The sequence below is a fragment of the Ursus americanus genome, chromosome 2 (assembly GCF_024610735.1).
Source record: "Ursus americanus isolate L20-20 chromosome 2, mUrsAme1.1.p, whole genome shotgun sequence".
NCBI classification, from domain to species: Eukaryota; Metazoa; Chordata; class Mammalia; order Carnivora; family Ursidae; genus Ursus; species Ursus americanus.
Genome location: NC_142128.1, coordinates 5,319,573 through 5,335,271, shown reverse-complemented (window position 1 = coordinate 5,335,271; position 15,699 = coordinate 5,319,573). Strand labels below are relative to the sequence as shown.

Sequence of the window (15,699 nt, the reverse complement as noted above, 5' to 3'; positions counted from 1 at the left end):
CTCTGGGAAACAAACTGAGGGCCTCAGAGGGGAGGGGGTGGGGGAATGGGATAGACCGGTGATGGGTAGTAAGGAGGGCACGTATTGCATGGTGCACTGGGTGTTATACGCAACTAATGAATCATCGAACTTTACATCAAAAACCAGGGATGTATGGTGACTAACATCATATAATAAAAAATATATTAGTATAAAACAAAAACAAAAACAATGACCAAGAATTTTAAAACACTATGAGCTAAAGTGTCTGCATAATTTTTTACAGTAACTTGTATTACTTGAGTAAGTCTAGTGGTTGTCTATTTATTATAAGTAAAGATGAATAAAATTACAACTTCAAGTACCCAAAACTAATCTACATTAAAAATATTAATTTTTTAGCTTCTTTTTCAAAGACATGTGAGTGTTACAAGGAGGCCCTTTCCAAATTACTTTGCTTTCTTGCAAACCCCACCTCTCCACAGGGAGGTAAAGAGCACATTTTCAGGACTTACTGAAAACAATTTACATAGTTTATTTAAGAACAGGTTAATTCTCAAAAATACATACGCTGAAAAGTAAAAACTACTTTTCCTGAAAGAACCTTCCATATAGACAACAGAGTAAATACTTTGGATTTTGGTATAAGCCCCTTTTTATCTTTCAATCTTTTTATCTTTTTGATCATCCATTAGCATAAGAAAGTCCACTAAATTAAAGGAGAAAAGCACACCCAATTTATACTTTCAAATCATAAAGTTATCAAAAACTTTCTCTAGTCCGAAACTCAAAATGTTTCCCTTTATATGACTTCAGAAGACAAAAGCTTAAACTAATGATTAAATTCTTAATTTTCAAAGATACTAATTTCCGAAGCTGAGGCTGATGATGGCAGCAGCTAAGGGTGGTGACGTAACTCAGTGACCGCCAGCCTGGTACATAATGACACTGATCCAATCACCCGTTAATGGCTAAGATTTATAAAGCACTTACTCTACGCTGGGCATTTCTCTGAGCTCTATACACGCACTGCCTCACTTAATCTTCACCAGGAACTTTGGAAGTGGATACTCTTATCTTCCCCTTTACAGATGAGGACACAGAGAATCAAAGTAACTTTGCCAGGGCTGCAAAGCCAGCTCTAAGACGCCGTCCCCCCAGGAACTGTCAGCGACAACGCACCAGCAATCAGAGCGCTGTCCTGGGCGTATGGCTGGTCCCGATGAACATGTGCCCATCTAGACGGCCAGCTGGTTCTATTCTACCGTCTCTACACTGTTTACTAGTGGTAATTTTCACAGTGCTCCCCTCAGAAGCCTCAGGCCTGTGGTGTCCGGGAGCAAGAGAGAAACTTCCAATCTTAAGAAGAAAATCTGTCTCTCTTTTTTGGAATGAAGGGAGGCAGGAGGGAGGAAGAAGCAATATACCCTCTGAGGGCAGAAAAATGCTTTCCATCATGCGACACTGTCCACTAGACAAGACAGTGCCGTGGGTTCTGCCAACTGAGGCTCTGTCACCGAGCACCACTGATGGGCGTTTCCAGAGTCTCTAGAAACAGATCCTTCCTAACCTTCCCCACACCCATCTCCTAAGAGCAGAATTAAAGGCTGGGTGCCAGCATTCCAAAAGGGCCCTGCGTGTGTCCCTTGCAGGCGGGCAGGGGTCTCAGCACTTGGTGCCTTCCCCGCAGGCCATCTGAGCACCAACCCCTGGGCAACAACTGGGCTGCCCTGCTCCCTCCGCCTCCCCTCTCTCCTTCCACATGTTCAGTGCAGGTCTTTAGACACATCAAATATGAAGGATACGGAAAAGATGAAAAGTCACATAAGTAAAAGGCCTTTGGCTTTCACTGTAAAAGGCACCCTAAAACTCTTCCACGATCCAACGGACGCTCTCAGGGGAAGGAGGATGCTTCTCCTCACCTGAAATCTGGAATAATGAGGACCGAAACCAGGATCGGACTGGAGGAGCGTCTTCTTAACTTAGCCCCTACTCCACCCGACGCATGCGAGCGCCACACTCAGCACAGAGGGGAAGCGACAAAGGCGATGTGGGAACTCACCCTGGCTCCACGACTTAGGAGCCGCGTGACTTGGGGCAAGTCACGTAACATATCGGAGCCTCAGCTTACTCACAAACCAAAGGGATGTGCTGTTAAGAGCTAACTCACAAGGTTTTGTAAGGATAAAATAAAGCAATATATGAAATGTTCTCAAAATGTTAAGGTGCAATCCGGTTCCAAGATAATGATATAATTTGAGTCAAAATTGGTAAAAGCAAATATTCTCTGAAGCCCAAATACAAAGCCAGAGAAGAGAAAAACACAGAGGCGTAACTTAACAACACAGGTAATTCTTGACGTCAATGGCTGCTTTTGGTCAGGAAACACAAACACCCAGCATATTCTTCCTTCAAGTTGAAAAACAGGTCTAGCGGTGAGGCTGCCAAATGATCCAGCTCCGACAGTCTCTGGCTCCGTCCCCTCGGCCAGCAGCAAGGCTGCCGCCTCCGCCGTCAGTGACGGTACAGGACTCGGCTGCGTGAGCGGGGCAAGCAGACGTGGGAAGTGGGGATCCACAGATCTGAAGAGTTCCCCATCCTGACTCACAAGGAAGCATCACTACTTGTCTCAGCTCAGCTAGAGCTGGAGTGAACCCGGCCCCAGAAGGACTGCTCGACTGGAAACAGCTCAGTGAGGCTGGAGCCATTTTCAAAGTCACCCACACCTCAATTCATGTTACTTATGCTTTCCCAAGCCAGCTGAATTCCTGATAAACAGAGGTGCACATGGAAAGGAAAATAACCGAAACTTACTGCTGAATATTCTTCCAGGGCGTGGCATACATTATCTTAAGTCCTCTTGACAACAGCACTTCAGGATAAAGATTATCCCCATTTCAAAGAAGAAACAGGTTCAGAAGGATTAAGTAACGTGGCTTATCTTGGTACAGCTGACCAGAGGTGAATTAACAACCTGAACCCCTAATTCTTGTTTTGCTGACCAGACTGCTCTGCCTTTGGCAGTCATGGAAGTTTAAAAAAAATCCCTAAATTTTGAAGAAACTGCCACTTAGCACCACTCAAAGCGGTACAAGCTCAAGACGAAAGCCCGAGGAGTCTGATATGGCACAAAGGACACAGTTTTGAAAGCTTTTGCCCCGATTTATTAGGTCAGTCCTTGCTAGCTGAACAAGACTATATTTACTGAGCGCCTCCTGCATGTCAGGAACCTGCTAGGCTCCAGGCGTACAGAGGACACTTGCACTGTGAAACTCTGGACAGACGCTGAGGAGAAGGTCTGTGGCTGGAATGTGGGCCACCACTGCTGGCCTGGGTTTTGAGAAACGGTGATAACATGGGGACAAGCCTCCGGTTCTCAGTTTTCTCCAGGACCGGGCCAGAGCTGACGCTGAGCCGGACAGTCAGGCATCTATGGGTCTCGACCTCTGGTTATGGCTTATCTCCTCCCTGTACACGATTACAAGACTGGACAAAATACATAAGGCGGCAGTTTTCAGGTACTGGACAGTCAACAGCCCAGGTTCTAATCCTGAAGAGAAACAAAATACCAGAGGGGAGCTCCCCATGTGCTCCAGGGCTCTGTTTAGGGTCACTTTACAAACTGCAGCAGACAGACACGGAGCCCAGAGAGCAGGAGCCTCCCTGGACGGCGGCAACAGAGGCTGCCAAAGAGGCTGAACTGCAGGGCAAGGCAGAAGGAGAGGAGGGAGGAAGCTCAGAGAGCGAGCAAGCACCCCAGAAATCTGCATGGGGTCCCTCCGAGTCTTGTCTGCGGCCGCCTCCTGAGCGGCACATGTGTGCACCTGGAAGAGAACGAGGCTGACGGATACTCACAGAGCTGGGAAGACTGGTCAGAGTGGAGACTTCCCTCAACAGCCTGGTGACCCCCTTCAAAGTCCTTAAGAAGAAGGCTACTCTAACATACGGCAAGGGATACCCTAGGCCTGTTGTAAAGGCGTCCCCACCAGCATGGAGCTGAGCTGCCTTCGGGATGCAACTGCACGCTCTTCAGAGGGGTAGTGCTCACGCTGGGCGTGCACTGGAATCACTTGGGAGGCGAGTGAAAACGCAGTGGGGCTGGTAGTACCCCTCACACAACCCCCGCAACCCAAGCCCGGCCTAGAAGGCTGGTCAGGGATCAGGGTCAGGGAAGGCCGGCGTGGTTATCAAGTGACAAACCAGCTGGCTTCAGAGCACGGCCAGCACTATGCCACGGATCCCAGAACATTCATTTTCCCATAAGGCCTAGCGTCATCTAGAAAACTGGAACATTAAGTACTTTACTCACCCCCGATGATTTTAAGTTGAGGGCTAGGGTCCCAAGGCCAAGCGGCCCTCCACCCGAAGATGCCCACTTTCATCTTCCCCGTGCTCCGTACATGCGCTCAGCCTGCGGCGAGCCTTCCTTCCACGGACACAGCACAGTCAGCCCAAGCCTAGCGCTCTGTCCTCCCGCGTCCACTCACGCACATGTACAGGCTTTTGCATTAACTGGGTTACAGGAATACTAGTCTTCTGAGGCCTCTTTTTTCTTTGAATTAAAAAAAAATGTGTTTTTTTTTTTTAAACTATCTTCCTCCCCCAGCTCCACCCACTCCAGGTAATATGTATTAACAAACTGGTGAGTATAATCTTTCTGTATTTTTCCATACACATAGTGTACACACAAGAAAATACAGATAAGGGGAAGAGGGAGCATTTGCTTTATGCAACATGCCAACCTCTCTACATCTTTATTTCTTACTCAGCAACATCACAATGTGGAATCCCTCTGGGTCAACTAGACCAGCAGCTCCACATCTTTCTCTATGACAGCCGTGTGGTAGCCCACAGTGCGAATGGCCTGAAACTGGCTCTCGTTCCCCCCCGTGAGAGTTTACTTTGTCGTGTTTCTTTTCTTCACCGCCACCTCAAATGACACTACGACAAATCATTCCACTCCACGTCCTTAAGTTTCAGTGCCTCTCTGTCCTATGGAAGTGAATCTAGCAACGGGAGTGTGTATTTTTAATTATACAGCTATTGCCCCACTAGCTCTCCAAAAACTGGTAATGATTCATATGCAATTCAGGACAGAAACTTCCCCATATCCTTACTAGCAACAGCAGCTCTGAGGTTCCATGCCTCTAACCCGCACGTCCCTAACTACTGAATGGGACCACCTTCCCGTTTGCTGGCCCGTCTGCCTCTGCCCATCGTCTAGGGGCTCCTCGTCCTCTTGCCAATGCGTAGGTGCCTGTTGTGTGTCGTGAGCAGTCGCCCTTGGCTGCTCCTCGTGTTGGAAACTACATCTTCCCAAGTCTGTTGTCCACCGACTTTGTTGTGGTGTTTGTTGCTATGCAAAATATTTAATTTTTTTTTTTTAAGATTTTATTTATTTATGTGACAGAGAGACAGCCAGCGAGAGAGGGAACACAGCAGGGGAGTGAGAGAGGAAGAAGCAGGCTCCCAGCGGAGGAGCCTGATGTGGGACTCGATCCCGGAACGCCGGGATCACGCCCTGAGCCGAAGGCAGACGCTTTAACGACTGCGCTACCCAGGCGCCCCTAAATATTTAATCTTTATAGAACGGTCGACCTTTCATGTAATAGCCGCCCTTTATTGTACAACTCCTGGGTTTATCTCAGGAGAGGAGGGCCTTTCTAGTTAGGAGGCCTCGCTCATCGCTGGGTAACACAAACAGCCTTCCAGAATTTTGCCAATATCACATTTATTTCTTGTATCTTGATTTTTACATACAGGATGGTGCAGACTTCCAATAATTTCCCAGATGGCTGGGTAACTATGCTCACATTTAACAGGGAAGCTATCTCTTCCCCGCTGATAGGAGTTTCACTTTTGCCATAGATTCACTTGGTCTACGTACTGTCTACTCTCTACCTATCTGTTTCTCCGTCAAAACCATACGGATCTCTACGACAGTGGCTTGCTGTGAGTTCTGGTACCTCGTAAAGCAAGCCTCCCTTTCTGCCCCAACTGACTTCTTTTTCATACTCTACTGGCTCTTCTAGACACTTATTTTTCCACGTGAAGCTAAAGATAATTTTTACCTGCCCCCCCCCCCAGCAATCCTGTGAGGGTTCTTAATGGGATTGTTTATGAAGTTTACGTATTAATTCTGAGTTAACATGGGCGCCTGGGTGGCTCAGTCGGTTAAGTGTCTGCCTTCGACTCAGGTCATGATCCCAAGGTCCTGGGATCGAGCCCCGTATCAGGCTCCCTGCTCAGTGGGGAGTCTGCTTCTCTCCCTCTGCCCCTCCCCTGGCTTGTGCGCTCTCTCTCTCACTCACTCTCTCAAATAACTAAAATCTTTAAAAAAATAATTTTGAGTTAACTGACATTTCTGTGTTGTCTTCCCACCAAAAAATGGGCTACATCTTTCCACTTGTTCACATGTTTTATGTCCTTCGGTGACACTGCACACATAGTCCTGTGTCCTTCTCACATTTACTCCCAAATAATTTATAATAAATTATAAATAATTTCTGTGGCATTGGTGAAAACGGAATGAGGATTTTTTACCCTCATTTCCAGATACACTTTAGTGTATCTATAAGCAAGCTACAATGAATTCTTACTAATTTTTTAAAGAAAATTTTTGTTTTTTAAAGAAACTAGTATCTTGCTTTTTCTCAATATACAGTATCGTGTCCCCAGTAAAAAAGGGTGACCAGTGATTGTTTAGGGTAGCTTACTGGCTAAGAGTGTGGGCCCTGGAGACCACAGCTCTGATTTTGAATCCCAGCTCTGCTCTATGACCAAGATCTTCCAAGTGAAGAACCCGAGACTAGCGCAGGTGAGGCCCCACATCTGGGACCCTCACTCTTTCATTTCACACACACCGGTCACTCACGCCAGAGGTTCAGCACAAGCTGATTAGTAACCAGACTTCCTAATCTCTACCACTGTGGACACAACACACAGTACAGATTAAGAAAAAATCATGTAAAATTGCACCGAACCCTAGTGTTTACGTATCATGCTCCTGCAACACTGGGTAGCCACACTCTGAGAGCTGGAGAACCCCAGGGTTTCTCAGCAGAAAGTTACCTTAACTTTAAAAGTGGGAAAATCCTAAAGAGGCTGTTTCGTGAACAGTGGTCACCCGGGTACCTCTCAAGGCCACGGCCACAGAGGTCTTCAGCTATCTGAGCCACCACAAGGCCCACGCCACCCACTGGAACCTGTGTACTTAGCTCATCACAGTGACCTGTGGCATCTCACTGGAGCTGCTAAGGAAGGCTGACAGGCAAGGGACAGGAAGTCCCAGGCTCTCGGCCAGAAAGGCAGAATGGTGTGGAGCGTAGCATACTGGCAGCTTCTGCTGTTTACATGGCCTTCACAGATGTCACATGTAAACTTCAGAGTTGCAGGCTACCTAAGACCCAGGCATACGTCTCCTCTTAAACAATAAGCAAAAATAAAATGTAATTGGGGGTGCTTTACTAGATCAGTTTCCAAAATAGCCAACGGCTTTTAGTTGGACGTGTGGGCTATTCTATTTTCAACCAACACAGAAAGCCTGACTTTGAGTCAGCCAATAAATATTCTGACTCCAATTTAAAAATATGCTATATGGTTTGCTATGATCAAAAAAAAAAAAAAAAAAAAAAAAGCTTAAAGCACAAATTTTGCCCCAAGTGGGAATTTTACATAAAACATAGCTACTTAAAAGAGAGAGAGAGAGGGACGCCTAGGTGGCTCAGTCAGTTAAGCGTTTGCCTTCAGCTCAGTTCATGATCCCAGGTCCTGGGATGAAGTCTCACATCAGATTTCCTGCTCAGCAGGGAGCCTGCTTCTCCCTCTCCCTCTGCCACTCCCCCGGCTTGTGCTCTCTCTCTCTCTCTCTGACAAATAAATAAAATCTTTAAAAAAAGAGCGAGAGGGAGACAGGGAGACAGGGAGGGGACAGTTGCCAGTAGTTTAAAGAATATTACCTTGTACCTGGATAGCACCCAAACCATGTGATTTAATTTATCATCTTTATTTGTTCTAAAGCTCACACATTTCTAAATTAAGTAGAACTTTAACCTATAGAAACTCACAGGAAAAGAACATTTACTCTGATGTCTTTGCCAATTTTTAAAATACAGTAGCAGGAACAAATGTGAGCTTTAAATGCAATTTCTAGCTGCCTCTGAGGCCTTCACGCTGTTGAGTCTGACATGACACTCTCTCTAAACGCCCCAGCCTCCAAGATCAAAAAACTCCTAAACCACCTTTTAGGGAATAATCTGCCGCGTCTTACAAAAGAGTAACAATATAAATATGCTGAGTATTAACCTGCTATAAGAGATTAAAAAATGAAATCCAAGGTTTCTCCATTATAAGGCAAACAGATATTTACATTTTGAAGTTTCGTGTAAGGGATTCTGCCTCGTGCTTGAAGAAACCCATAATCTTTGGGGTATTTTATAAAGCCCTTTATCAGAATGACTTGCTTACTCTGCATGTCAAATAAGATATAGATGTATGGAAAAATGTTAATAATTTTCTTTCTTCCCTACCCTGAAATAACATTGAGAATTTGATAGAGTACTTTTCCATGTCTGTTCTCACATACACACAACACACACATACACGCACACACACACACACTCACTCAACCACATGCACGCACTCACACCTCTACAAATACAAGCAGATGTTTTCTTATTTAAAAAGATGGCATCACACTATAAATATATTCCTGTGAAACCTACCTTTTAAAAATAAGAATACTAAAAAAAAAAAAAAAAAAGAATTCTTAGTAGCCCTTAAGGTCAACACACACAGGTGCTCCTTTTCTGCTCTTCGGATCATTAAGAGTTAAATGACTTAATTAAAGTCAACTAAAGAGAAGCTGGTTTCCCTGGAGACCTGAGAAATAATTTCAAACATATTTTAAATATAAATCTGAGCTCAGAAGGCTAGAGGAGAATAAGCAGAAATCTCCTTTTGGGTTGACAGAACCATTATCTCAGGCCTCAAAGCCCTTTGTTGTTTTAATTACGAAAATTACATCAAGGGTCTGAGCAAAATACAATGTGCTCCAAAGACCTGTGGCTGTTCAAATCGGACCAGAACGGTTTCTGCACAAATGCGTCACACTGACCGCTGTACTGCTCGCACACAACCCCTGACCACCTGCAACCTGCCCGGGGGCGGGGTGGGGCGGGGAAGCAGGTCTCTCCGAGCGCTGGCTGCCAGCCTATCAGATCCTCCCTTCCTCACCCAGCAACCTCGCAACTAGAACCACAGCCTGACGCTGTCATGAAAGGGACACACAGAGAGATGTCTGCAGGGAGACTGGCACCGTCTGCTCTCAGCTCTGAGCAAATTTTTCACATTCTCTGAAATTCTGGAAATGGCTTCTAGACCTCAGGCTGTATGGAGACATTCTGTTCCCTGGTACCAGTTTAACGGAAGCCCAACTCCACCCTCATTCCGACACTGGGACATCCAGGACAGCTTCTACTCATACGCCCTCCAAAGTCCTTTGCGGAACCTGGACGCCCACGGCGCCGCCAGGTGGACCCACCTGTGCAGGAAGTGCAGCTTGTGCATGGCGGCCAGGCCCGCCGCGATCTCGCAGGCCATCCGCTGCAGCAGCATGGTCTGCGAGTCCCCCCGCATGTGCTCTTGCTCGTTGCGCAGGTAAGCTTTTAGGTCACCCTGCAAAAAGGAGTCCAGGTCAGCTTCCACGGGGACGAGGTGAACGAACTGGCAACTGAACAGGTGCCTGAGCCGATGGTAACTATGAAGATTATTTATTAGAAATCACTTAGATTTGACCTCGATAAAGAATCTGATTCGAAGCAAGTTCCAAATTACAAAGAGTAATTCCATTCAAAGACTTTGAAGTATAGAGAACACTATTATCTTTTAGGATCATTCTAGCTAAATTATTAGTTTATCTTTAAACTAAATATTAGTTTATACGAACACACGTAAAGCAAAACAGTAAAAATAAGACAATTTTTCAATGATGCACAATATAAACTAAGTGCAGATTATAGAAGTTTCCAGGTAACTGACATGATATGGTGCTATGCACGCTGTCTTTAAGGATTCCAGGAGACACACGGTCAGAGAACATTACGTCATGAAGGCTATCGCCAAAGCACTTGTGAGCAACGGAGAGGGACAGAACGAAAGAAAACTGGGTGGGAGAGGAGGGGAAAAAGCACGCTGAGTGCTGGCCAAGTCTCTGCCAGCCTCCCCAGGGCCCTGTGTGGCCCAGACGCCACTCTGAGAAAGAACATTCCAGCCCGTCCACAAAAATTCATAAAGTTACAAAGCCCATTCAAAGGAGGGCAGCCTGGGCAGGAAAACGAACAAATTCACACCTGGACACCCGATATGCAACCGCTGAAATGCCGAGCTCTCCAGGCACTCCCACCGGACCTCCCTGTGTTACTCTGCCTTTCTGCCGGGACTTTAATTTAGGACTGTATGTTTTGGGGAATACACGTTTAAGGAAATAAAATCTTCCACATTCTCTTTATCACATGAGTAAATATTTATTGCTCTGACTCAATTCCAAACTAAAGCTTTATATAAACGGTTAATACGGTTTAGAAAGCAAGCCAACAGCTTTCAATGTGCGTTATACCTGAGTCAAGGAAAGACTCCTGCAGGAGGAAACCGGCTAAGCAACAGAATGCATTTCTTACCACTGGTAGGAAAGACGGCCAATTTATCAAGTTCTTTCCAGAGTAAAACCCAATAAGCACGAATATTCTGCTACAAACATCTGCTTACTTTCAATGCTAAGCACATCACAGTATAAATTCTAGGTCCCCTCCAGGACCCCTTCATTCCCAGTTTCAAGGCTTTTCATATGAATGATAATGTTGAGATTAATAATCACGGCCACTGGAACTTCTGAGCAGTGTGCCAAGCACTGTGCTAGAAGCTTCTACATGTGTTGCCTCAAATAATTCCTGCAATTTGAAACACTTCCTGGATGTGGAAATGAGGCCCAGGGAGGAGGCCAACCACCGTGCACAAGGCCACAGCCAATACACAGTGGGGCTGCACTCCTACTTCTCAGTTTTACCAACCTGTCAAGAAGATCCTACTACTTAGGGATGCAGATCGAATCAATTTATTTTATAAGAATGAATGTAAAATAACTTAATGTCAACCCCATGGATTTGTCGGATTCTCCCGAACTTAACGGAACTTCGACGGGGTGAGGGGTGGGGGTGGGGGGGATGGTTTGTGCCCTCAGGACCCATGTCTCTGACCTCTTATTTCCTCCCAGACGTGATTCTGGAATTGCAAGCTGCTCCAGAGCAGACCCTTTCTTGCCTTTTAAAAACACGTGTCCCTAACCGCCCCCACCCTGCCCTCCCCTAGGCTAGTCTCTACCCACTGGTGAGAGTGGTGGGAATAAAGACGATTCTCACAATAATTACATTAACCCAGACAAACACCAGCAAAAAGCTCCAGGCCTACAGGCTAATGGGATTTTCAGAAGGTGGCCCATGCGGAAACTAAATATGAAAATAAATAGTTTAAGTTTATTTACATTACCAATGAAATGGCAACTTAAATCCATTTGTCTAACCCCTCTCCTGCAATATCCATCTAAGGAAAAAATTACCCTCACACAAACGTAGCATTATGCTGCGCTGTATCTGGCCAGTTCTCAAAACAAACAGAAGCTGCTGGCAAACAGGGAACACTTCACAAGTGACTTTGGCCATGAAGGCAGAATGGCAGAGTGGGAGTTGTTATTTTTCAAGGTTATCTAAAGTACAGTTTACCCTTCGACAATGTGGGGGTGAGGGGCACCGACCCCCAAGTGGTCGAAAATCCACATATAACTTTAGACTCTCCAAAAACGTAACGACTAACAGCCTATTGTTGACCAGAAGACTTACGGAGTAACAGAAACAGTCACTTAACACACATTCTGTATGTTACACACATTATACACTATATTCTTAGAATAAAGTAAAACAGAACAAAAGGAAATGTTAAAAAAAATCATAAGGAAGAGAAAATACACTTACAGAACTGCCCTGCCCTTACTGGGAAAAATCGGCGTCAATGTAGACCTGCGCAGTTCAAACCCATGTTGATCAATGGGCAACTGTATACTCATTACCACTCACTGTGTTAAGAGGTCTTGTCTCCACAATAATTCACTCTCCAAATTTCACCAGAAGGTAAAATAAAACGAGAAGGGGATTTTGCTTCAGAACGTTCATGCTCCTAGTGTTTCTAGCTTGGCAAAACTAAAAGGCTCTCCCCACCCTCCATGACGGGGATAAAGTTAGCAGTTAGCACAACCCAGGCAAACACCTCTAACCTGGGCGAGGAGCTAACGTCAATGAGTGAGGGGAGCCTGATCACTATTTCTCCTGGATGGGATTTGTGGTGGTTTGTGCAGGACCCAGGGTTAGTTCTATGTTCTAGAAAGATCCTCAGAGCTCTCCTGGTACCACTGTTTAAATCCTTTTTTTTTTTTTTTAAGGTTTTACTTATTTGAGAGAGAAAGAGAACGAACAGGAGGGGCAGAGGGAGACGGGGAGAGAGAGAATCTCAAGCTGACTCCACACTGAGTGCAGAGCCTGCGTGGGGCTTGATCTCACGACCCTGAGATCATGACCTGAACTGAAATCAAGAGTCGGACGCTTAACTGATTAAGTCACCCAGGTGCCACTGGTACCACCGTTAAAAAAAAAAAAAATCAGCATATAAGCTTTAATTACAGTAAAAAAAATGTTCATATTAAATAAATACTAAAAATTGATCCATTCTATCCAAAACAGACAAAACTGTTACTGAGATATCTGGTTTATTTTATTTATGTTTCAGTGGTAGACAGAGATTATTACTTTGGTCTCTTATTTAAAGAAAAAAACCATGAAGACCAGCAATGTATTCTGAATTAAAATACACTTTCCTTTATCCAAGTCTTAAAAATTTGTCAGATCCTCCCCAAAACCGCCCAAAAAGACTCTAGAAGAAACATGTACGACGCTAGATGGCAGCAAAGCGCTGCACCAAGAACTCCGAGGGAGCAGGGACTGGGAATGGCCTCCTGCACTGAGTCACCCAAAGACCTTCACAGGGACCCTCACCCGTGTCCTCTTGACTTCCAACCCACACCGCCATGCGGGCTCTAGCCGGCTTTCGGCAGGGCACTGAGAACAATGAATTAATTTCGTCATAATGTAAAAACTCAACAAGTGAATAGTCAATAACTGGAAAATTAGTCACTCATAGGTTTAATAGGATGACTGGGGGGAAATTTATGATTTGTAAACAAAAATTTGAATGAAAGGATGCAAGACGGGCATCAGCAGCCACATAGTCCGTCCCTGCCAATGAATGAACACGTACGTCCACGTCCAGCTGAACGCCCTGAGCACCTGTCCGGTCACCCCCCGCCCGCCCGGGGCCTCTTCCTCAGCACACAAGCCCTCACCTGCCAATGTCCACACCCTGACACCCCACCTTCTGTTGTTACAGATTATTCACCCCTGTGCCCAAACACCCCCCAGGTCAGTCCAACCAAGAACCAAACAAGCCTCCCTCTGCCTCCACACGCCTCTCACACTAGCATCCCATTTCCCTCCTCCCTTCACAGATGAACTCTCTTCTGGCTGACTCACCTCCCGCTCTCACAAGACCACCCCCACCCCAGCCCCCCATGCTCGCTGCAGCTGCTCCCACAGCACTCCCCCACCTATCTCACCAGCACAGCCAACGTGGAGCCCTTCCTTTTCTCTCCACCTGTCTCCAGGTCTCCTATCTCACTGGCAGGCCTTTCCCAGGCCCCTGTGCTGGATCTTCCTCCTCTCACTGATCTATAAGTGCAGGCACAGTCCAGGGCTCAACCCTGGCCCTCGTCACTGCGGACACTCATTCCCAGATGACCTGATCCACCCCATGGTTTTAAAAATCATTTCTAACACATTTTTTCAGGCTCAAAGCCCTCTGTCCCCCGAGCCCCAGACTCATCCTCCCAATTGTTGACTTGACACCCTCTCCCGGATGCCCTAAGACACCCCTCAAATCTAAGAAGCCTGATATGTAACTCAGACAACCTGCTCCATCTCAGGAAATGGTATCACCATTTTCCCAGTAGATCAGATCAAAACTGAAGACGTCATTCTTGGGTTTGCTGTCTCTAGACTCCCACATCCAACCCATCACCAAGTCCTGGATCTATTTTCACCAAGAGCCAGGGCCTCAGGGCCCTCTCCACCCAGGTGCCCACAACCTCACTATTAAGCCTGATCACGGTGCATCACGAGCGTCCCCTCTGCTGCCCCTGGGTTAGGGACACTGTCCACATGCACCTCTGTTCCCCTGTAACTCCATGTCCTCTCTTTTACATGAGCTCTGTGGGGGCAGGGACACATCATTCATCTTCGTATGCCCAGCACCTAGAAGGTTCCCCGGTGCATGAGCTTACTTAATGAATATATTTATAAATAAGACATACCCATTAAGTAAGCATCTTCTGTACAAAGGACAATTCTAAAACAGAGGCTCCCCACTGGTGGAAAAAATATATAAAAGCATTAAACCACCTGGTATAAAAACACACAGAATAAAATTAAGCCATCAATTAAAGTCCCCACTTTGCCATTGGTAATTATGTGAGCTCAGGCAAGTCGATTAACCAGACAAATAAAGAACAGAAAGCATGGTGCTGAAGCCAGACAGACCTGGGTTCAACTCTTCAATGAATACCTTCATCTCTCTCAGCCTCAGTTTTCCAATCTGTAAAATGAAGCTATTGCCACCCATCTCACAGGGCTCTGAGGACCCACGAAGGGAGTAACGGACATTTCCCAGGCCCAGCACAAGGCCTGGGACGGACAAAACTAGAGCCTTCCCTTCCTTAGGCCTCTTGGTGGGCAGCGGCCAAGGTTCCTTTGGCTCTAAGATCCCATGATTCCAAGTGTTACTGACTCTTGATGAGAGACGGAATAAAGCAAACCCCACAGAGGAATATGCTACACATCGAGAATCCCAAACAGACTTCTTTTTTTTTTTTTTTTAAGATTCTATTTATTTATTTGACAGAGAGAGAGACAGCCAGCGAGAGAGGGAACAGAAGCAGGGGGAGTGGGAGAGGAAGAAGCAGGCTCCCAGCGGAGGAGCCTGATGTGGGGCTCGATCCCAGAACGCTGGGATCACGCCCTGGCCGAAGGCAGACGCTTAACGACTGAGCCACCCAGGCGCCCCCCAAACAGACTTCTTTCCCATTCTCATGTGGCCACTGCTAACTCCTCTCAGAAACTCACTCCCTGCTTTATCAGCTATCATAAAGGAAATGTGTACCAGACGTCAAGAACCTTCCTTGCAAAGAAAATACCATCTCTTGCTTCGGGGTCAGGTGACAGAGTCAAAGAAACTGATGACTCTTCAGAAAGATTAAGACGGAGCAACGTGTCTGTCACCTCAGCCTACAGTCTGGGCTCCAGAGTAGTCTGTCTCTGCTTTTCGCCCTTCCAGCTGATCTTTCCCAGCAGACGCCAACCTGCTTCTCCAGTCTCCACACCCCTGCAGGGCACTGTGGGCTTCTCCGCCTGGCTCAGGCCGTTCCTGCTAACACAGAACTATCCAACCACTGCTGCACACTCCAAGCAAACACCTTCTCCAAAGCGAAGCCTTCTCCAATGATCCTCGTTAGAACTGCTACACTTTTTTTTTTTTTTTTTTTTTTAAGTAAGCTCTATGCCCAACGTG

General features: G+C 46.2%; 1 protein-coding gene across 3 annotated transcripts in view; it reads right to left on the bottom strand.

The window, feature by feature from the left end:
• Window positions 1-15,699, bottom strand: part of LMTK2 (lemur tail kinase 2) — an 81,946-nt gene that overhangs the window by 20,608 nt on the left and 45,639 nt on the right. For all 3 annotated transcript variants that reach the window (XM_045813421.2, XM_045813420.2, XM_045813422.2), the window contains exon 7: window positions 9,521-9,654. In XM_045813421.2, coding sequence (XP_045669377.2) covers window positions 9,521-9,654 — 134 coding nt within the window. The remainder of the gene's footprint in view (window positions 1-9,520; window positions 9,655-15,699) is intronic.